The 24403-nt window shown below is 39.3% G+C and overlaps 2 protein-coding genes across 2 annotated transcripts in view; one reads left to right on the plus strand and one right to left on the minus strand.

Annotated features, from left to right (window-relative positions):
• LOC150090303 (chorion peroxidase-like) overlaps positions 1 to 8811 on the minus strand; it is a 35720-nt gene extending 26909 nt beyond the window's left edge. Inside the window, exon 1 of the mRNA XM_090390254.1 lies at positions 8727 to 8811. Within this exon, the coding sequence (XP_090246380.1) occupies positions 8727 to 8811 (85 nt within the window). The remainder of the gene's footprint in view (positions 1 to 8726) is intronic.
• Positions 8812 to 23058: 14247 nt separating this feature from the next.
• The window catches only part of LOC150090304 (protein tyrosine phosphatase domain-containing protein 1-like), a 79693-nt gene continuing 78348 nt past the window's right edge, over positions 23059 to 24403 (plus strand). The window contains exons 1-2 of the mRNA XM_090390255.1: positions 23059 to 23117; positions 23480 to 23626. Of these exons, the coding sequence (XP_090246381.1) occupies positions 23107 to 23117; positions 23480 to 23626 (158 nt within the window). The 5' untranslated portion in view covers positions 23059 to 23106. The remainder of the gene's footprint in view (positions 23118 to 23479; positions 23627 to 24403) is intronic.

A 24403-nucleotide genomic window follows, 5' to 3' on the forward strand; every position in this document is an offset into this window, starting at 1 on the left:
CTTTGATTATTTCTGGTTAGATGACCACTTCATTTCATTGTATTTGTAATGCATTTTGTAGACAGTTCTTCCACCCAGAAAATTTTATTAACGAGTTATCCTTTGATTAAACCTTCATCCATCCCCTCGTATTAACGTTTTAATATCTCTAACTGTCCCAGCGTCTAGGACTGGTTGGTTATCCATCTTTAAGAGTGAAAAAGCAATTATTATTTGGTTTATTTGGTCCTTTCGTCTATGAATACAGCGATCGATTCAGCTGTTGACTGTGGGCATGTTCATCTCATCCAAAGCCGATGTTCCAGCACATCCCAAATGTGTTCAGCGAGGTTAAGGTTATGAGCAGACTGACGAAGCTTTTGCACGCCCAGTCTTCATACGAAAACATAACTTCTACCGGCTGTGCAGTATGAGATGGTATTGCCATGCTGAAACTGAAGAGGATCTTCTCCATACTGATGCCACAATGTAGAAAGAGCAGAAATGTGCACGATGCCAAGGTATTGATGACAATTGTCCACGATGCCAATGCATTCAATTGTTCAAGGAAGAAAGATCAATAGTCCAATCCCAAACCACTAGAAAGAACCCAGATGGTGACAGCACCTCCGTTAAACTTCACAGTTTGGACATCTTCTGGTAAATAACATTCTGCCAGCATCCACCAGAATGACTATGAGACCGGAAAACCGTGTGCTGTGATTCATCACTCCATAACACAGCCTCTCAACATTCATTTACAATGGGTGCACCAAGAATAGTAGTAGTAGTAGTAGTAGTAGTAGTAGTAGTAGTGGCATGTGATGCAAGAAAGCATGTGTATTAGCATATGCAGCATCAGCCAAAAAAAAAAAAATCACACCATTCCCTCCAAATGCCTGTCCAGTTCCTCCTTAAATTTATTCAACCTATCAACTTCCACAACGACAGATGGAAGTTTGTTCCAGCAATTAACCACCCGCTGGCTAAAGGCAAATTTCCGCACATCCAATCTACATCTGTCTTTTCTTAATTTGAATTTATGCCCCCTTAGGTTCGTAATCTGAACAAGTGGAAGGATCCCATCAGAATTCAGCGTGCTCAACCCATTCAAGGCCTCATACACCTCAATCAGATCACCGCGCAGGTGCCTAGTCTCTAGCCACTGCAATTTGCAGAACTTAAGTCTCTCTTGATAAGAGGATCCCTTCATTCCCCTCACTAATCTTGTTGCCCTTCTCTGTTCACGCTCAAGTAAGTCGACATCCTTCCTAAAATGAGGCCTCCAGACCTGTACGCAGTACTCAAGGCGTGGCCTGACCATTGCCTTATACAGAGGGATAATCACCTCTTTTTCCCTGCTAGCAAAATTCCTATATATCATTGACAAAACCGCATGACCTGCCCTGGCAGCCTGTCTGCATTGCTCAGAAAACTTCATATCTGCCTGCACAATTACTCCCAGGTCTTTTTCATTTTCTACCGCCTTAAGTGTAGTACCACACAGTTGGTACGTTTCTCTGGGGTTACTTCTACCCATATGCAGTACTTTGCATTTGTCAAGGTTAAACTTCAGTTGCCACTTCTTAGCCCATCTGCCCAAATTATCTAGATCCTGTTGCAGTAGCAGACTGCCATTACTGTCATTAACAACCCTGCCAACCTTTGTATCATCTGCAAACTTCGACACTAAGCCTGATATACCTTCATCAATATCATTGATAAATATACAAAACAACAGTGGACCTAACACCGAACCCTGTGGGACTCCACTGATAACATTAGTCCAAGAAGAGCAGCACCCATTGATTTCCACCCTCTGTCTTCTCCCACTTAACCATCCTTTTATCCATTGTAACAACTTACCCTTAATACCATTCTGCTCCAATTTGTATAATAGTCTTCCATGCGCAACAGTGTCAAAAGCTTTCCTGAAATCCAAATATATGATATCAAAATTATTTTTTGCCTCCAGTTCCTTTGTAACCACATCATAATATCCTATCAAATTTGCCAGACAAGACTTTCCCTTAACAAACCCATGCTGTGTCTGAATTATTGCTGCAGTCTTGTCTAGATGATCCAGCAACGCATCTTTAACCAGTGACTCCATTATTTTACCGGGAACAGAAGTTAAACTAACTGGTCTGTAATTACTCGTGTCACCCTTCGATCCCGCTTTGTGAATTGGGGATATATTTCCACATCTCCAGTCCGTGGGGACCTCCCCTGAGTCCAAGGATGCTCTCATAATTATGGCTAGGGGTTTGCTTAGTTGCTTTGCCGCCTCCTTTAATATAACTGGATAGATCCCATCCACCCCAGGTATTATGTTTAACTTCAACAATGTCTCTTCCACATTGCTCTCAGTTATTACAAAATCATTAAGCACACTGCTACAATTTGATAACCTTCTGCCATTTTCAAACCTTAATAATTCCTCACGTGTGTCCGAATACCAAGGGTGTCCGAATACGTTTGGTAATTATAGTGTATGCTGATCTCTCTCTCTCTCTCGCTCGCTCTTAATCCTGGATTTTGTCTTTAGTTAAAGTATAAATAAAAATGTAACATTTTTGTGGAATCCTACCGAACTCGTGATGGTTCTGTAAGCTGAGCATGCGTACTTTGTATGAAACCATAAATTTGCATTAATTTTTTTCTGGTATTTTTTTGTCGTTTGGCATATTTAAAGAAAACGTTTAACGTGACACACGATGTAAGCAGACGACCGAAGCTCTTTTCTCGAAGTAGACCAATAAAGAAACTCGTTTTCGAATTAGACATAACCCTTATCATTTTCCTTCCCGTCCATCTTGATCGATGGCATCTGGCCAGAAAGTGTTGACAAAATCGATGAGCGCAACAGACGTGGAAAGAAATCCGTGCATTTTTGGAGTGGTGCCACGGGAAGACAATTTCCACCCGTTTTATATGCTAAACAACTAAGATGTCGGTTTAATTATAGATGACTTTTTTAATAGGGAGGACTGTGGCGCTGTGTGCACTCCAAGAGCTCGTGAACCATCCCAGACTCGATCATTAAACTCGCTCACCCACAGAACAAAAATATGTTATCAGCTGTTCAGTACTGTTTCATGTGGAAGTTGAAGGTTGCTATGGTAGCACTAGTGGTAAACAAATGGACTTTTCAGCACCTCGTGCTATTCAGAACAAACAATACTCTCTCTCTTTCTCTCTATTTATTCATTTCACCCTCTCTTTCTCTCTCTCACTCGCTCTCTCTCTTTCTTTATTCATTTCACCCCACTCTCTTTCTTCTTCTTTATTTCACCCCTCTCTCTTTATTCATTTCACCCTCTCTCTTTCTTCTTCTTTATTTCACCCTCTCTTTCTTCCTCTTTCTCTCTTTTATCCGTTCTTTCTTTCAAAAGGGAAGAAAGAAAAAGTAAAAGAGAAAAACAGAAAGAAATTTCCCTCTTTCATTCTTCTGTTTTTTATTTTTCCTCTTTTCTTTCCTTCTTTCTATCTCGCCTTCCTTTCTTCTTCCCTTAATTTATTCTTTGTTTTGATTTCTTTCTTTTTTTTTCTATTTCTTCCTTTCACTCTTCTTTCTTACCATTTCTCTCTTTTACCCTTCCTTTCTTTTTCTCTCTTTCACCCTTTCTTTCTTTTTCTATTTCCTTCTCTCCTCTCTCTTTCCTTCTTTCTTTCTTTCTTTCTTCCTCTCTCTTTCCTTTTTCTTTCTTTTCTCTTTCTTTTTTCTTTCTATTTCTCTCTTTTAGCCCTTCTTTCTTGCTCTGTATTTCTCTCTTTTATCCTTTATTTGTATTTTTCTCTTTTATTCTTTCTTTAAAATTCTCACTTTTAGTCTTTCTTTCTTCTTTCTATTTTTACCCTTATTTCTTACTATTTCTCTCTTTTATCCTTTCTTTTTTCTCTCTTTCACCTTTCTTTCCTTTTCTCTCTTTCACCCTTTTTTCTTTCTTTCTCTCTCTCTCTTCTCTTTCCTTCGATTTCTCTCTCTTTCTCTCTCTCTCTCTCTCTCTTTTTTCTCTTCTTTCTTTCTTTAGTTTTGTTATTCATATTGTATATACATTATAAAGAAACCAGAAGTTTTTGCTACACTAGCTAAAAATATAATCGAAACTCTAGTTATGTGTTTACCCTCTTCCCTTAGGTACCTATCCAGAAAGCCTCTGAATTTCGCCAAACCATCGGCCTCAACCACCCATGGAAGAAACTTATTCCAATGATTTACAACTCACTAGATGAAAGAAAACTTCCTGTAATTCAATCTGTAATTCTTCCACTCCACTTTGAATTTATGCCTTTTCGTTCTATTGTTACTTAATTACCTTGGAAATTTCTATTTCATTTTACCATCCCCTTTCAGAGCCTTATGGACTTCAATTCGATCCCGTATAAGGTGTATAGTTGCCACGCTCTCTAGTCTACATATTTGAAATCTCTGTTCAATGTGGGCGCCCTTTCTCATCTCAACAGAAGTGGTTCCCGTCTTTGGATTCTTTCAAAAAGTTCCATGTCTTTTTTTAGGTAGAATCTGTACAAGAACAAAATATTGCAAGTGTGGGCTTACAATTGCTTTATGGAGTGAGATTATGACTTCCTTATCTCCACATCCAGTTATTTGATAAATCATTATCGAATTATCGAGCCACAGAAAATTTGAAGTCGGCCTACATTTAGATCTCCAAATTCTTTCCATTTTCCACCGTTTAATCATTCCGGAGCTGTAATTGAGGCTTGTCCAATCTCTCAAAGTTCAAACCACCTGCAATACACATAAAGTCCTGTACCCTTTCGTCCGTACTTCTGACTCTTCGTGAATGTCTGCGCTCCTCTTTCTCATTAAAAAAATATCAGAAACAGAAGCTGACCAACCAGCGATCCCTGATTGACCCCACTTCTAACTGCAGCCACTCTGAAACGTAATCGTTAATTATAACCCTTTTCCCTCCGGCGTGAAGCCATAGTCCTTTGGTGGCAACTTAGTCGCCAAGATACATCGCCATCAGCCAATCATTTGGAGACGACCGAGTTCGAGTCCCGGTCTTACCTTTCAGTTTGCTGAAGCTTGTACAACAATCTCTCTCTTATTGGACCAAATCAAATCCTTTGCTAAAATCCAAATAAATAACTTTTCTGATGAACGGTTTGAAAGCGTATCCATCTCGTAAGAAGTCCTTATTGACAATTGAGTAATGGGAATCAATAATATTCTATGGTGAATCCAAATTTAACCTCCACGAATCGGATGGTAAACTACATTCGGCTTAGATCTAACGAATCCTAATACCCTGATTGTATTCAATCAACTAGCAAATGCATAATTTTGCATCGGTGTATGACAAATTTGAGGCTTGAATCCCTTCAATGGCAGGTTTCTCATGTCAGTGAAGGGATTTTTATTACCAAAGATCGATTCGAAAATTCTCGTACCCATTGAGTTCATGAGCGATATCAGCATGGTTGTCATTGACTTTCAAAAGCCATTACATAAGGGACTTTATCTCACTATCTTTATCCCTTACAAAACTTTGACCAACATTTAACTATTTGATCAATGCTCTTTTTGTGTCTGGTGGGTTGGTTACTTAAAACCCTATTAATATCACTTACATGAATAGGTGGTGTGTTTCATTTGCACTATTAAGCTTCAGTAATCTCCTTTTATCAAGTGCGTGACGAACTTCATTATACACGAGCACACACATTTGGGGCTTCGTGTGTCGTCAGGACCTGGTCGATAGCTCCATCGTTGTTTCAGCTTGTCAACAGCGTCTCCCTGAAGGAGTCTTAATGTCTGAGACACTTAAGAACTCAATGCACGTAATGTAAATGAAGATAAAAATATCCATACAAGTTTTTCATCCGTTATCATCACTAACCTTTAGAAGATAATACATCAATACAGATATACTCTTGATTAATCATGTATGCGCAATATCTTACACAGTGGCTATACACTCACTTGTCAAAAAATTAGAAACCTTTGGTCAAAATTCCACCAGTCCCAGAGAGAAACTTGGCCTTGTCCAGACGGTGTGGGAATCTGTACATACTTGAGGAGATTATGCAATAGTCCAGTTTCCCAAAGGATTAGAACACGTTAGTCAATACAAGATCTTTATGAAGTCCGAGCACACTCCTAAATCTTAATAACTTTGTATTACCACGTAACTTTGCAATCAGAGGCCGAGTAATTGATTCACTCTGCTTTATTCTACTTTTCTGGGAAGGTGTATCTCAGTAACCATATCACGTTCAATGGCTGGTGGTGGCACGAAACACTATCTTGATAAAACGTACTACTAGAAGGATTTTATGTTCAAGGACGAAGAATTCTTTAAATACTGTAAGGTAAGTTATTTACTGTTCCGTAGTGAAAACACGTGTCCTCCATGAGAATACTGTGATTACGAAAAGTTCTTCCCCTTTGGGAAGGTCTGGGTTGAACTCCCATTGCCAAACCGGATTTATTCTTTTCTTGAACGCACGAACTTTCCAAGGTATTTTCAAGCGTTTTTTTATGAGAGTTCTATGTTTTATGAGCATGTATATACGTATACGTACGTGTATACCAAGCGCCTATTGTCTTATCTTCGGCTGTCTGTCCATCAGTCCGTCCATCCGTCCGCATGTAACAGTCCAATTCTCAATGGATGGATTCCTTGAAATTTATGTTTAGACCATATAGAAAGATTTGTTGAGCCATCCTAAATTTCACTAAATCAGACAAATAGAAATCCGGCAATTATTATTTCTTTCTTTCTTCCAAACAATTTGCATGGAAGAAAGAAATTCATAGATTATATATTTTAATGCAGTATTGTTAGCTTTGTGGATTAACTCAAGACTTCAAAGTGTCTAAAAAGCTGTAGGGAGAGAAATTTTTATCACCATGGTCCACACTTGTAGGTAGAAGAAATCTATTTTGTACAGACGGTGTTTATTTGAATAAAGATGGTGCAAGAACTTTTGCCAGTATCATTTAGGGTCAGGAAAATTGGCAGTTGGAGGTGAAGGGTACTATAACCTCGCGTTTATCTGATGATACGGGTCAAAGTAATACCAGCATTCAATCTCAAGAACTTTTTTTTGTTGCCACAACAGCCGATGTTGGCAAGATGTTCTGAGGGTGGCAACGTTTCAAATGAGCAGGAAGATGAAGCTAGGAAAACAAGACTCAATAACTACAAGGGGTGTGTGTAGTAAACTATAGAAGAATACTTGGTCTTAACTGTGTCTACAGTAATATCAGGAGCGTTGTCGATAAAATGGGTGAATTCAAACTCCTGGTTAGGACACTAATGCTGACATACTGTAATAGGGCGAATAGAAACATGGTGCCACTTGGAATTTGGCAATGAAGAGTTCCATTATGCCATGTATAATGTATTTAGGAAAGATAGGGAAGATAGAAGGGGTAGCGGATTTATGTTTCTTGTCAAAAGAAACCTCAACAAGAAAATAGCTTTGGCTAAATCAGGAATTACATCGGCCAGCATAGAATCTGTGGTGTGAACTAGTTGGAAACAAAGATATAATGAGAATGGGAGTAATCTTCAGGCGAGAAGATTGCGAAGAGTATTATGAGACTCTCCAAATACGGGTGGAAAGGCAAGTGTGAATGTCTTATTATGGGTGACTTCAGACAGCTCCTGGAGAATTATGGCCCAGCTGCCTTGCGCCATTAAGCCCAAATAAATAATAATAACAACAACTGCCCTTAATTGTTTTGGATTGAGAGGGAAAGAAACTTACCATGACGAAACTTTTTTTAAATAAACTAGATCATTATTTTTACCAGCGTTTTAGAGAACATACTAGGATGAAAGATATTCTTGACCTCATCATCGGATGATATCACAGGGTTTAAAGTACAAGAACCATTGTCAGGAAGTGATCATGCAGTCGTTAGTTGGAAGATGAGGAATGATGTTGCAGTAGGTATTGATAAAGGAGCATCAAGTTTAATTTCAGAAAAGGGGGGGCTATGGGACTTTACGGCGCTACATGGCATCTATTAATTGGTTGGAGTGCAGAAAATTAGGGAATACCAATAAGCAATAAGAACAGAAGCCATGAGCGCATAAACACCATTAAGAAAATACTGTATTGCACGAGGAAGATGACGAGATGGATCAATAAGGAGTTGACCTGTCTAATACAGCAAAAAGCAAAACCAAAACACAGCATGGGAAGTGAGAGAGCAATGAAAAGTACTGAGGCCTACAATAGCTGCAATTTGATCTATAATTGTACCAAAGATAAGGTTAGAGAGGCCAAGGTGGAGTATGAGAAAGCACCGGCTGAGAGAACAAAGAATGTGGATGAGGGGTTTTTCATGTAGTAAGCACATAGAAGAAAATGAATCAGCTCTGGTTCTAGTGTGCAGGTTCTACATCGCCCTTTACTGCCAAAAGACTCTTTATGCTGAGGAGGAGCTGTGCGAATGAGGATGAGCCATTTGAAGTTAGCGATTTCGAAATTATAGATCCCTGGTGCAAGATCCTAACTGTCATCATCTGAATCTTCTGTGGATTTCTCCTTCTCGAAATACTCTCCCTTGAACTTTACACACTTTCATGGCTTTCTTCAGACGTGGAAACAAGAAGAAATCACACGGGGCTAAGTCCGATGAATAAGGGGGATGTGGCAGAACTCGGCATCTATGACAGTGATCACTACCTGCACAATATTAGCCGTATGGCATTGTCTTGATCGAGAAACCACTTCACACCCGAATCTGGCCCTCCTACCAAGACCCTCATTACCATCCTCTTCATTCATCTCTTTAACTGTTTCCGATGCATTTAAGCCCCGTTTGACACAATAACGACACATTTCGCTGTTCAATCTGTATGTCCGACATGATACTTGCTTCAAAACGATCGTCAGTGACACGTGGCTGAAAAAACTCTTCAAGCTTGCTCAGTATCCATCAGGGACAGCGCATGTAGCGGCAATTATGGAATGTTCGCGAGGTAAACATAAAAACTTGCACCAATCCGCGAATTAAATGATCACCCCTCTTATTTTGACGCAGTTACTTATGAGCTGGATGTAGGGAACAATGTTGACATAGTTTATTTGTAGTTTGCGCAAGGCATATGACTCCGTCGCTCATGAGAGGCTATCGTAGCCCCACCATTTCGGGAACACTGGAAAGATCCTAAGAGTGGATGAAGGGTTGCTTCAGGCCGAAGGCAGAAGGTTGTGATTAATGGATATTCTTCAGATTGTTTTAGTGCAGCAAAATGCAAAGTCTTGCACTTGGGGAATAGCCACCCAAAAATAACTTATACACATGGTGGGGTTTAATTGAAAAACAGTAGAGGAAGAAAGGGATTTGTGATTTAAGATATGAGCAATGTAAATAGGCAGCCAGGAAAGCCCATGCCCCATCGACAATTTATCGAACATTGTCCTGTAGAGAACAGGGAAATCATAATCCCTCTGTACCACGCTTGGAATACTGTTTTTGAAAAAAAGCATTGAGTTTCTTGAAAGGGACCAAGGTTGAGAAACTCGCATGGTAAGATTTGCAAAGAGGAGACCATATAAGGAAAGAACTTGATTATGTGGCTCTTGGCACGAGGCACCTTAATGGGAACCCGAACAGTGAACCCGATCACACACAGGCACAGTTTATATACACGATGAATTGACGCATTGTGGCTTAGGATTTGGGAACCAAGACCTAGGATCTAGGAACCAAGACCATGGCTTCTGCAATCATTTTATAGTATTATTCCTTCCATTGACACTGCAATTTCCCCCTCCCCCTCCCCCTTGTAGCCTCAAAATGAGCGGTTGACAATGAAAGTTATCAGTTGCCGTGGAAATGCCACTTGACAATACACTGAAGTAAATAAACAGGCACGAGGAAAAAATTATTTTCCTCTTTAGAACGTGGTAATCAATGGGCTGTTCCAGTTTTTCCAAATTTGCTCATCCATTTAATTGTGTGCCCTAATTACAATACTGAGATCATTGCCTTAATAGGGTACGTTTCTATTGATTATCGATACATCTTTGGCCCCTCATGAATTATTTGAATAAATCTGTAATTTCCGATTGAAATTTTCTCAATCTTGTATATTATTCAAACACACAATAAGCACCAGGAGGAGCTCCTTCGGGATGACTTGGACAAGCTTCCAGGTTGGTCAGAAAATGGTAGCTATGTTTAAATCCATCTTTTGCCTGAAACAACCCATGCAAGTCGTAGCATGGATTCCACTAGATATCTAAGGGAATCTAGGAACAGATTTGACCATTCTTCCATTCGTATATTTGACAGTTGCTCTATTGTTGTCGGTAGAGAACCGCGAAGCCGACATGTACTTCCAACATTTCCGAGACATTCCTAAATTGATTCAGAGCTGGAGAATTAAGTGGCCCGGACAGACGCTGGAAGTCTTGGGAATATTTTTGAACTATTCATAGTTTTTGCAAGTTGGCGATTTGCGTTGTTGTCTTGAAAGAATCCGTCTCAATCCGCATAAAACGAAACATTGCAGGGTGAAGTTGGTCCGATATGACAGAAAGGTATTCAGTACAGGTAACGCGACCATCTAACGGTATGAGCGTAACCATTCCGTATCAAGAGTGGTGGACATGAGACAGGATGCATTGGCTTCATGAGGTTCAAGCCCCACTTTCACCCTACTATTGGTGCAAAAAATTGCAAATCGGGACTCGTCAGACCACGCGATATTTTTTCACACTTCCACACTCCACTTGAGCTTGGCGACACCACTCTTGTCGAATCTTTCAATTTTTTACAGAATGAAGTATCTTTCGCATAGGCATGCGACTATCAAATCAGTTTCTTCAACTCCCTCCTTATAGATCCATTAGAAATGGGTCTTTCTTTGCCAAAATTGAATTTTTCAGTTGTTTGCTGCAAACTGGACCTTCTATTCTGATTCACAATTCGCTTTAAATTCCTGTAGTCCCATTCTTGAAGAGCACGAAGGACCTTTTTTTTTTCTTTTTGAACTTTCAGTTTTTTTGTAAATTTATTCTCAGGGTTCTAAACTTTATTTATTTTTATCCCCCTCTTCTTCCTCATTTGCTCATTCAACTTCTGTTTGCTGGAACAACTTTCCTTCCTATCTATTTCCTGAAAATTACAATCTGCATAAATTCAAGTCTAATATCAACAAATATCTTCTTTCATGTCCTCAACGTTCAACTCATGCACGGTACTAAGTACTATAGGTTCTAATACCTCTCGTGCTTGGGGTTTTTTCAAACCAATACGATGTAGGATCATACTTTGGTAGGACCATAGACGTGACATTACTGCTTCATGCCGAGCAAAAGACTTAATTAGGGTTAGAAGTAACATTTCCTATTACTGCGTGTGGACTGCCGAAATCTCAGTGAAATTACACGGAGGTATCGGAGAAGTCTTCGAGAAAGGGTTTGCATGTTTTGGAACTGATTCGACAATCCTCTGACGTTTCATAGCTTTAGTTTTTCTGGTTGAAAAATAAACCAAGCAACTTGTCCTTCTTCCTATTGACCCTCACTTCAAATAATCAACTGAATGGTGTCTTTGTGACTTTTTTTTAATGATGGCTATCTTGAAATCGGTAATGATCATCATCCGTAATTCAGTCTTGTGGCTGATCAATATCTCTGATGAGCTGTCGCCATCTTTGTCTCTCCTGTGCCGTTTGTTTTAGTTCCTCAAAATTTCGAAGTCCTGCTTCATCCAGTAACGTCCCGATGAAGGTCTTTTTGGTCTTCCTCTAGGGCGTTTTCCCTCCACAGTCCCCATCAAGAAGCAACCCACCATGTCAAATCGATAATCAGTGCGATTAATTCATGTTTCATCTGATTACGTGATTTGCATGTGGTAACAGATATCCTCAGGCATCCTAGCGTTGGACTTTGTTTACTATAGCAGAATAGGTCGTATTGTTTCATAAATCAACAAATATTGGTTCTGTTTCTCTATATTTATAAGTATATTCACGTTTTGTGTTTGTTCTTTGAGTCGAAGCATTTAAAATGACCGAGCACGTCCTCAATGAATACAGTTATTGTGCGTGTCGGGCACAGTCTCTTTCTGTACATAGATACTTAGTGCATCGATCTCAAACGGTAGAAATACTTCACTACGAGTTGTCGGGCATTGCACTATCCTAAATAAAAGGCACTACTTCAAATTAAGAAGTAGACCAGGGTAATGCCTACCTCCCACCATGACTCTAATCAGCGTCCAATTTCGTGTATGGTCAGAAGAATACGCTTTAAATAAAAATCAATACACATTCATGAATCAAAACATTATGACCACTTATCTAGTAGCGTGTTTGGCCACCTTGCACCATCATAATCGATTGCATTCAGGGTGCCATCACCTCCATGTGACCGCAGACAATGTCCAGAAGGAAGCCCTGGAGTTCGTCAACGGAGCAAGGCACTGGGGTGGACTGTCGAATTCTGCGTTCCACCGTATCCCACAAATGTTCGGTTGGATTGATGTCATGGGAACTTGGCGACCAGGGAGCACACGAAATGCTTGTACATGATCCTCGAACCATTCCTGTACAATGCGAGCCTTATTACTTTGGTATTACTTTGGACACAAGTTAAATTTCAACGCATGTCTAAACAATCTGTCTTTTAAGACCAGAAGCTTTTCTCGTGACCATATGGATTTATGTTCATGTAGAGAAAAAGAAGACTGGAAACTCATCTTATACAACTGCAATTTATAGTGATTTGACAGCATCGTTAAGCTCTTGATTGCAAACTTTGCTCCTGGTAGCGAGAATATCTCTTTTTGCAAATGATCAGATCTTCATTATCAGCCCTTTCAACTCCTACATGATTTTGCAACAAATCTATTCAGTCAACGACTATTCTGTACACTACAATAAATCAGCCACTTGTTTAATCAAAGCAATCCCTATTACATTGGACTAACAGACTGATCTTCACGATTTCAACAAACGTTTTTGGCCTGTTAAACATTATTGGATTAGCTTTGGGGGAACTGGACAAGTCTATCTTTAGGGTTTATTCTGCTGTTCCTTTCTGCACATAACCTGAGCAGACTGCATTAGGAAGTCCTTGCTGTTCGTAACAGAACGTGATCCTCTACCACTTTTTTGGCACCCTAGAGTGGGGAACTCTCTGGTGCGAGATTGCTGGAAAATGATCTTCCAGCAGCCAGACCTTTGCTCACCAAGTGATCGAGGAGTTAGCTGAAATGCAACACCCAACGGCGTCACTTGTTCGATCGGATTTAAGTTTGTTAATCGTGCTGGCCACGGCAGTCGTTGGATATCTTCAGTTTCAAGATATTTCTCCACCACTTGAGCTCTCAAATAAAATCTGGGCTAACTCCACCCCTAAAAAGTCGCACTTAGGGTTCGAGGATCTGTTCTAGGTACCTCTGCGCAGTTACAGTACCCCTATAAAAAACATGAAGTGGTATGCGTCCGTTGATCATTATTCCGTCCCTCACGAGAACGCTGCCTCCACCGTAAGCGTCCCTTTCTCTGATGTTGGAGGAATGTACCACATTCTTCGTTGTCTCCAAATGAAATAATGTCTAGATTCTGTTTGTAAGCTAAAACGGGACTCCTATTTTATTGTGAGCAGTGTCTTCGGCGACACTTTTCACAATAAAATATATTCACAATAAAGAAATATAAAAAAATATATTCACAATAAAGAAATATAAAAAAATATATTCACAATAAAGTATATGCATGAAAAACATTTTGTTCTGTTAATTTTGTCGAGCAGTGTATGTACAGAAAGAGGACATATCTTATACACTGGTGTGCAAAACTTAAGGACCATTTCTAAAGGTTACAGCCACAAAACCTTTACTTAAGGTACTTTTTACTGATGAGAGAATATTCAGTCTCAGCAGCGATTCTGGACGTCAGCTAATCTGGCGAAAGGTTGGCACACGGTATCACCCCGCAAAAATCACTGAAAGGGATCGATATGGCGGTCGAGGTGTTCTCGTCTGGGGAGGCGTTATCTTGGATGGACGTACACAACTCCAGATACTGGAAGGCAGGACTGTAACCTGTGCACGCTACTGTACTGAGGTAATCCTTCCACATGTGTGTCTGTTCCGAGGTACCATTGACCCCGTGTTCGTGTTTATGGATGATAACGCCACATCCCATCGCACTGAAGCTGTTGATGTGCTTTTGGAATGTGAGGACATTGTTCGTATGGATTGGCCTGCCCGTTCGGCGATCTAAATCCCATCGAACACATATGGGACGTTCTGGGGAGACGCCTAGCGCGGCACGTCCACACCCACCAGAAAATGTTCACCAGCTGAAGAGGCGCTGACAAGAACTTTTCAAAAACAGTGTTCTAAGTATGGACAGGCGGTGCAAAGCCTGCATCGACATTAGGGGTGGTCATATCTCCAGTTCCTCCTTAAATAAATTTAAGGAGGAACTGGATAGGCATTTGAAGGGAATGGTGTGATATATATATATATATATATATATATATATATATTTTTTTTTTGCCTGATGCTGCATAAGCTCATTCACTTGCTTTCTTGCATCACATGCCACTACTCCTACTACTACGTGTCTGAATTAGTCGTTCTCAGGCAGAGGCAGCATGGTTTTTTCTCCCGGAAACTCGGATTTCTCGTTCAGGAAATATACGAGGCAAATTGGCCTAAATTTTGATTCGCCTAAAACCCTATTACAACTAACCATAATTTGTAGTCATCTAGAATTCTCTACATGCTAGAGCTCCCAACACTTAACAATAGATTTCCTTGTACACTGCTTTTCCAAAAGTATCTGTACACACATACAGTTGCAAAAAATTTTAATTTAATAACTTCTGGTAGGCATCAGCTGGGATTCTCCTACGTTCTTAAAAGCAGCTGCCACAGCCGGTTTAGAAGGAGACCATTTTGTTCTTGTCTTAATCTTGCGTTGCACTTCGTCTCAAAGGTGTTCAATGCTGCTGAGGTCTAGATTTTGAGCTGATCAATAAAAGTTATCGATCTTGCTTTAGGTTATGTGTATGGTAAGCGTTCAAAGCATCTAAGGCTTTGAGGTATCAGAATATTATGCCTGTGATTGAGTATTTTCTTCAGTCAGTTTGTCTCTTTGCAGACTAAAAATCAGAGTTTCTGGAAGATAAAACTGTGCTACTATCTTTCAAGACTGAAAGATGGCCACGTTATGAAAAAAGCCAATAAAAGTTTCTACCATTGAGACGGGATTCGAACCAAGGCCTTCAGACAGTACGATTTGAAAGAAGGCCCATGGTATTGCCACTATGTAGGTAGCGCATAATCGTCCAATGTGGCATCCAGCCACCATCCCACATTGAAAGTCTGCAAGTTCTGATCCGCGACTGATTTCTAACGTACTGCTACTGCGCAGATAGACCCATGAGATTTGTACTCATGCCCAAGGGATTTGTGGTACTGCCCACAAAATTCGTGGAAGGGTATCTGAATTTCCACGTTAGTACAGGATGATCACTCTGTTTTGGTGGTTCTTTTATTTCAAGGTTCTCACATATCTTATGAAATGGTCGCACTATGTCCACACTACTGTTTTCCTTTTTGGTGTTGCCAACATGAGGACACGCAAAAATAACAAAATTCGTTTATTGTTTTTAGTTTCTCCAACATCAGATCAAATCTGCGTACAAATTAGAGATAATACAAGAACATTTCCGTATTTAGCAGTCACGTGAGGCTTGAACCGCGATCAATTAGAGCGAGTAGTTCAGTCAGTCCTTAATGTTTCCAGAAAGGTCCATTAGATATGAGGTACAAAAAAAAAAACGTTCACTATTGAGCATTGACGTTGCCATGTAAGAAAATTCACTTCGATCGATAGTGGATGCAGAGCCACAAAGAAAACGCATCATTAGACATAGTTAATAGTTGGATCATCCAACTGTCCCTTGCGTTTAGGACTTTAACTCAAAAACTATTGATTCCAGAGTTACGTAAAATACTTTTTTTTTTTTAATTTTTCACATGCAAGCGCACGTCAGCTCTGCTGGCATATTGTATGCAATACACTGGTATTCGATTCTATTTGTGGACATACTAACATCAAATGGGAGGGTTGAGAATAATATAATGAAAGAGACAGAGAAACACCCAAGTACAAAAATGGCCTCCGTCGTGATGTAAACAAATAATGGACTGTAAGGTAATGGGTACTATGGATGAAAGGACTGTTATACGAGTGCATTGCTAATAGTCTAAGAAAACACAAGAAAGTTTTCTGTCTAGGAGAAGAAAGATATATCTTGTGTTCATGGATCTACCAATTCTCATTGTCTGTTGTTTGACATCTGTCCTTTTCAAAAGAAGTCTGCTTGAAGGGCGACTCGTCATTAAGGAGTTCGCAATACCAAATGTTCTGTAATGATGTCTTAAATGCAAACTATGTTCTCTTAAAACAATTTAGCTATCTTTCAGAGACGTCGTGTGCTAAATTTTTGCATAAGCGTGTACATGTTTATATCCGTTTTGGTGTTTCCAGAGAACTCTGATAAAATTCAACAACCGGGACATATGAGACTTTTTCTATTGAGGAATTCTTTTTTGTTTTTTTTTTATGGGGTGGAGGGACACTTACCTTTTAACCAGTAAGGGTTCTACCGAAATACTTCAACAGCCTCTATCCAAAACCGCTTTGAGACAGACATATAGAGAGAATAGACAGGTTGAAGGAGAGAGAGAGAGAGAGAGAGAGAGAGAGAGAGAGAGAGAGGTTCTTGTAGCAAATCATTTGCTGTTTGTCATCATCATGGCCAGGGTAATGCATGTGAGATAAATGCAGCTGTATCTGGTGGTGCGCCAGTAGGTGATGTCATTTTACCTCATGAAAATTCAACTTGCATTTGCCACAGATGAATATTTATTGTTAACACTCAAAGGATTTCGAATTTTCTAGCAAGGGAGCTGGATTATTACGATAAAACATAAAAGTACATCGTTCAACGAATGTTTGGGTCTTCCTACAAAATATCGATTCCTTCCCCTCAGATGTCTAATTACATATTTTGTGGAATGATTTCGATGGTCCCGATGTCTCCCAAGTACTTAGAAGTTTTGTAGTACGATAAAATTGATGCCACTGTATAAAATTCTAATTATAAAATATATTTTTGTTAATCAGAACGTTTCGCCATTTCAACAATCCATTAATTCCTTTAAACCAACTTTCCAACGCTGTAATGAGATCAAAATTTGGTCATCATATGCAAAACAACGGTGCCTTTTTAAGGCGCATTAGTCCCTTAATGCGAAATGCCATTATTTATCTTCATCGTATCAGTCCATCCTCATATAATAACTCGTCTCCAAGTGGATAGATTTTCATTACATTTTATATTTGGACATTTTAGAAACGTCTGTACAGTCATCTTAAATTTTATTAAAATCCCACCAACAGAAATCCGACAATGATTCATGGAGTCTTGCCAATGATATATAGGAATTTTGCTAGCAGGGACAAGGTGGTGATTATCCCTTTACAAGGCAATAGTCAGGTCACACCTTGAATACTGTGTACTGGTCTGGAGGCCTCATTTTAGGAAGGATGTAGTGTTGCTAGAACGAGTGCAGAGAAGGGCAACAAGATTGGTGAGGGGAATAAAGGGGTGTTCGTACCAAGATAGGCTTAAGTTCTGCGAATTGCAGCGCCTGGAGACTAGGCGCCTGCGAGGTGAGCTGATTGAGATGTATAAGGCTTTGAATGATTAAGCAAGCTAAATGCTGATGGGACTCTTCTTACTCAGATTAAGAACCTGAAGGGGCATAGATTCAAATTGAGGAAAGACAGTTGTAGGATAGATATGCGGAAATAGCCAGCGGGTAGTTGATTGGTGGAACAGACTTCCATCTCTTGTTGTGAAAGTTGATAGCTTAAATAAATTTAAGGTTGAGCTGGACAGGCATTTGGAACGAATGGAAGGGTGAAATGGAGGGGTGTTTTTGGCGGATGCTGCACAAGCTTGCTGAAGCACTGGATATTATGTTTGTTGTCAGAGAACATCCGATCTTTAATTGGACAGCAATATCATTGAAGAGACAGTCTGGGCAGTGGCATCTGCTCTTAAGTGCACCACAAAATATTTCACTTTTGTAAAGTGCTGTTTATTTGAAAATAGTGCAATACCGGGACAAGTTATTGAAAAAAAAGTGGTGTAAGTTCAGCTCATGAGAAACAAAATTCATGGGGTAGAGTAGAGACTTCTAATACGTTCGCATAGCCTTAATACTATTCCCAGTGACCAAGGACATAGGGTTGGAACTGGTGCCCTAGATAAACACAGCGTGGACACGAGGAAAGTTGTATTTTCATTCTGTGGTAACTATGCACATTTTGTATATTGAAAAACAAAAAGGTGTTAACCCAATTGTTTTTACAGATTTCTGACATATAAGGATAAAAAAAAACTGTTCGTGTGACATAGTTTACTACCCTTAATGATGTTTATAAGTAAGGTTGGTTTTGTTTTTATTGAGAACCTCTGCTTTCATTTATAAAAGTTTACTAAACTTCAGATATTCGTTCTAATTTCAAAAATCTCTCTCTTATTGGCAACTTTAATCATTTTATGACAAAACTGAATTAATAAAATAATTATAATAAAATTAATTAACTAAATAAACATTTTATGAATCGATTTTGATTAGTCATTGATAATTTTTATTTGCGCATGCGTCAGAGGCCAGCCATAACTGCCCTCTGACGGCTACTGAGTCTAATGAAGTTCGTGTGACTTTAAATTAGTATTTAAATATAATTTAAAGTAATTTGACCTCAATTTAAATGAATTTAACCTGACTTATAGCAATTTATTAGTATTTAAATTAGTATTTTAACATAATAAAAAATATCGATCTGCGCATGCTTTTTCTGAAAAACTGATTTACATTGTTCATTATTATTTTTTTATGAAACAAAAATAATTATTTAAAAAAGGAATCTCTCTTTCTTTTGTCACGTGAGTAGTGATTGAGAACTGGTTTTCAAAGTGACAGGGCTCGTTGCATGCTATTTACTATGAGAATACACCGGCCAGCGACAAGAGCAACAAGGGTAAATGACAAACACAGAAGCTAAAAGAACGAACGCAATAGTGTTGCTAAGAAACACAGATAGATAAAAACAGCCGATTGGATATCGCTGTTTGAAAGCGAGGTTTCTAACTGGCTACTTTATTCTGCGAAAAGTTAAGCACCAATTCTAGGAAACCATATGGAAGTCAGTGAGTTACTGAGACAGATCGAACCGGAAAAAATCAATCAATCAATCAAAAAGACTTCCCGCCCCTTCTCTTTAAGTTCGTCATTTCAACTTCCCCCCCTCTCTCTTGTAAACTGGACCTGTAGAACAAAATATTTTTCTAGGAAACAGACAGACCAAGAAAGAAATGAGGGCAGAATTGTAGCAGTGTTGTAAACACTTCAGCCATTTTGTGTGAAATATTTTAAGTACGTTTCCAGTTAGATTGGCGACTCCTTCGTTTATATTTGATTTGTCTGGTAGTTGATAAAGTCCATCTACTACCAGTGGATTTTGAAAGTTATCTAATTTCCAAAATATATAACTTCCAGGACACTGACCAAGCAATAGACAAAAATAAATCGTGTAACTCCTTGGCCCCTAAACGCTTTCGACCCATTTTCATTTACTCCCTCATTGATCCAAGACGTTGTTATCAACCTATTAATAGGTTGGTACAAGACCGGGGTGTTTTTTTTTTATTTAGTGTTCCAATACATGTTAGATGATATTCAAATTCAAATTATTATTTTAATACCATACAAGCTTCTTACTCACATCCATGTCTATTGAAATGTGTGATTTCAGGCCAATACTCTCTTCCCAAAATTGGATAACTAAGCTTCGATTGCACAGACATTAGATATTCCTCCAGCCAGAATCAGATCCAGACGTTTACAAAAAGTAGACAGTGACGAATTGTTACGGCTAAGCTGCCAAAGACACATTTTATAAGATAGGATACCATGAGTGGCTACTTTATTAGGTACATCTGTCTAACAGCGAGTAGGTTTATTTATTTATTTGACTTAGGCACAATACACATGTAGTATTCTTTAACAGTGTGCCACGTCTCTCCCTTTAGCTCTTAGAGCAGCTGGTATTCGTCCTACCATGGACTCACCGAGGTATCGAAAGTGAGCTTGGAACACGAACGTGCTCCATTTCATCGCACCAGATGTTTTAACGATTTAGATTTGTTGGGAGAGGCCACAACAATAGTCTGAATTCACTAACGTGTTCCTGCAATCAGCTGTGTACAATTCTAGCATTTTACATGTCGAATTATAGAATCCCATCACGGAATTCATTCGCAGACACTACAACCAGGAAGGAAGCAGTTTTCAGATAACCACTGGCCTCCAAATAAACACACCATACACCATTATACCATCATCCTGTACTAGTTGGCACTACGCAGGATGGTTACACAGACTTCGGTTGTTTTTGCCGTATTCTGGTCCTCCCATCAGCGTGAAACAGTGGAACTGGGAAGCATTAGACCTGTAAATGTTTCTACAGTCCTCCACTATCGACTGTTAGTGTTTCTGAGACCATAGTAACCACTTTCATGACAATTTTTATGACCTTTCTGTTCTCTTGCACAAGTCCAATGAGCCTCCACTGGTCTCTCGTATCAACAAACTGTTCCCGATCATTGGAATGCTGTTGGTTGGAGTAATTAGTATTGGTAAGGCCAGATGATGCAATAAGCGGACTTTTTTGTGTATCAGCCAAAATAAAATAATAAAATAAATCAGAATTATTCATTCTGTTCCTATTTCCATAAAGTAGCCATCCAATTACGCTTTGAACTTAACCAGACCCATTGCCTCTCCTACGTTGGAGAGGAATTCAAATATTCAACAAACCACTGTCCATTGGTGAACTTCATTAGATCCCTAGGTCTTCCCTTAACCATTCTTCTAACCTTAAACTCATTGGCAAGTTTTGACAGCTTCTCTTAGATATCCTATCCTCATCATTTATGAAAACTATAAAGAGAAGGGATTCAACATGGAACTCTGAGGGACCTCGCTTGTCACACTGATCCACTCTGAAGACTGAAAATTTACGAGAACCCTCTGTTTCTTATATATTAGCCAGCCTGCCACCAAGCGTACAATCTTACTAGTACCTCCAACTTTATTCAGTTCATATAGCAGCCTTCTATGAGGGATGTGTCAAAAACTTCACCTGCATTCAACTTAAATGACTACATCATAGTATTTTATCACAATATATATATTCACATTTTACCAGAATATGTCATACACTGCCCTACCATTAATATCCGGACAGCTCTTCGTGGATGGGGAAACAGGTCCTATGCATGCAACACGTCACAGAACTTGTTATTAATATGGACACTGGGCTTCGAACAGACAATTGCAAAAGTGGGCATGCAAGATGACACGTTCAACAGAATTACTTCAACAGTTCAACAGAATTGATTGCCTCAACAAATGCTAGACGCCCATTAACATGGTGTAAGAAGCTCGAATACTGGACTGTAGAAAGCAGTGGAAAACAGTCCTATGGACAGACGAGTCGAGGTTCGCACTCTGATGACCGTTCCTGGGTGGGGCGAATGCCAGGGGAACAGTTCCTTCCTGATTGTATCCTCCCAACAATGAAGTTTGGTGGAGGTAGTGTCATGGTATCGGGCTTCTTTCATGGTTGGGCTTGGGCCCATTAGTCGTTATCGAGAAAATCACGAATGCTGTTATTAGCAAGACAACGCGGCATGCTATACTGCTCGGGTCGTAACAGAGTGGTTTGAGGATATGGGTGGAGAGTGATTGGATCGGCCAGCCCAGATGCCTGATCTGAACCCTATCGAGCATCTTTGGGATATATTGGATCGTCGAGATGGCCCAAAGAACAAGGCCGAACTGGTAGCTGCGTTAAAGGCCGAGTGGAGGAACATATCACGTGACATTTATAAAAAGCTGGTTAAGAGTATGTCGCGAAGATTGAAAGCCGTCATAAAAGCAAAAGGTTTCAGCACAAAATATTAAATGGCACAATAAAAGCTCTTTTTTCGTCTAAAGGAAGGTGTTCGGATATTAATGGTAGGGCAGTGTATATCCCTTAGGCATGATGGTACAAGATTTAAAATATTTTCAATTAATATTCTTAATCGCATTATTTTTTTTTATTCGAATATGTTTTCCTTTTTGAAATGTTTTGAAGATAATTTTCATTTGACTTTCTTTCCACAGAAAAGTCAGAATAAGTGAAAATGTCTCGAAAATGGAGAAAGTTCAGAGAACGAAGGACCAGCAAGAAATATGTAAGTATTTTATCGATAACTGGAAATAATTTTAATTAAATTTGAACAAATTCAGACATGTACCGATAGGTGGCGCATTTTGAATGAAGTTCATTCGCCCTTGATAAGTTTTAACAATTGCAAGTATATCTCCAATTAAAATCGCTAATGGAATTAAATTTTTATTTATTAGTAATAATGCGAAATTTCAGAGATGTTAATTATTATTAGTAATAATAATTAAGTTTAAAGAAATATATTTGAATAGTTTAAGAATATTAAAAACCATGAATTAAGAATCATTTACAGGTTAATTAAAATAAGCTTAATAATTCAGAAAATATACGCTTTGATACGAAAATGACTTTCTCTGTTGCTATGGAAACGAAAGATTTATTGGGATGAGCAAACTTGAACTGCTCGAAATCTATTTAAAGATTTTGTAAACGCAATTCTTGAATTTCTTAGGATGAAGAATGAACCCTGACCTTGAGACTGCCCTTCCGCCAGTGACGATCGTAGGACATCATGCCGTTACCTTCGGCGACACCCCATCAGCTCGGTAAGTGTAGCAACAGTTTCCTGTCACTAAGTGCGCTGCCAACTTCTCCGCATATTGATCGGGCTCGGCAGGGAAGCTGGGTGTCACGTACGGGGATGTTCGCGTAGAGTGAGCGATGTTTCCGTTGGGGTAGCCGTGCATGGATGAATGTGCGCCGCAAACGAGAAATGAAAGCGAACAGTTGGTATGTAGATATTGTTTTGTAAGGTCAATCGGCTGCGAGTCGTTTACGGAGAGCGTCGATGTACTTTTGGTAAGAAAGTGTCTTTCGTTAATTGGCAGTTTCGGGGAGGGGGGACATGGAAAGTGTATTTTTTAAGCCCCTTTTTTGATTCACTACGGGGGGGGGGCAGATGTCGATAAAGAGCTTAGGATTGTAAAGCTAATTTGTCGCTCTTTTTACTTTTATTTTTTAGTTTAATTATTCTTCTATCTTTCTTTCTTTCCCGCGGGTAGCTGTCTGCATTTATCTTGTTTGATCTCGGAGGAATAATGAGGGGGGGGGGGTGTTTAGAATACTTATGTGTGTGTGTGCGTGCATGGCTGTTATGCGATAGACTTGTTGCAGTTATTAAGCGTAAGCTTGAAGTGTGAGTGATGCATCTCTTTCCTTAGGTATGGCAAGCTCTCAGAGAAAATTCGTCAGACTGCCCCAGGTGACATTCAGTGCTCGATGTTCTGTGGGGGAAAGAAATGCAAGTACGAAGGAGCAACTGGCTGGGAAAACGCGGATATGGCCATTAATGGAATCTACTCGCACTGGTAGGTCTCTCTGTTTTTTCTCTTTCTCGTTTTTCTTTCATTCTCTCTCTCTCTCATTTTCTTTCTTTCTGTTTCTCACTTCCTACCATTCTGTCTCTTTCCTTATTTTTTTATTCTCTGCATCTTTCCTTCTTTCATTCTCTCTCTTTCTTTCTTTTTTTATTCTCTGTCTCTTTCCTCCTTTCACTCTCTGTATCTTTTCTTCTTTCATTCTCCATCTTTCTTTCTTTCTTTTATTCCCTGTCTTTTCCACTGTTCATTTTCTGTATCTTTCTTTCTTTCTTTCTCTTGTTTCTTTTCTCCTTTCACTCTCTGTATCTTTTCTTCTTTAATTCTCCCTCTCCCTCTCTTTAATTCTCCCTCTCTTTCTTTCATTCTCTATCTCTTCCTCTTTGTCTTCTCCTTTCTCTCTTTCTGTATCCTATTTTTCCTTTCATTCTATCGTCGTCTCGTTCTCTGTCTTTTGCTTTCTGTTTCCCACTTTCTTTTCTTCCCTCTCCTAACTCTCTCTCTCTCTCTCTGCTTCCCTATTTTCCTCTCATTTTCTCCCTCTCTATCTATCTCTGTGTTCCCCCGCATCTTGTTTACGATTTTTCTTTGCATTCTCTTTCTTTCTTTCTCTTTCTCTCTTTGTTTTATTCATTCTCTCTCTATCTCTTTCCCTCTGTTTATTTTATCAATTTTATTTTTTCAATCAATGTTTTTCCTTCTGTTTTTCACTTTTATTTCCATTCCATCTTTCTCCATCTATCTATCTACCTCTCTTTCTCTTTCTTT

The sequence above is a fragment of the Mastigoproctus giganteus genome, chromosome 2, assembly GCF_048544385.1.
Source record: "Mastigoproctus giganteus isolate SK-2022 chromosome 2, ASM4854438v1, whole genome shotgun sequence".
In the NCBI taxonomy this organism is placed as follows: Eukaryota; Metazoa; Arthropoda; class Arachnida; order Uropygi; family Thelyphonidae; genus Mastigoproctus; species Mastigoproctus giganteus.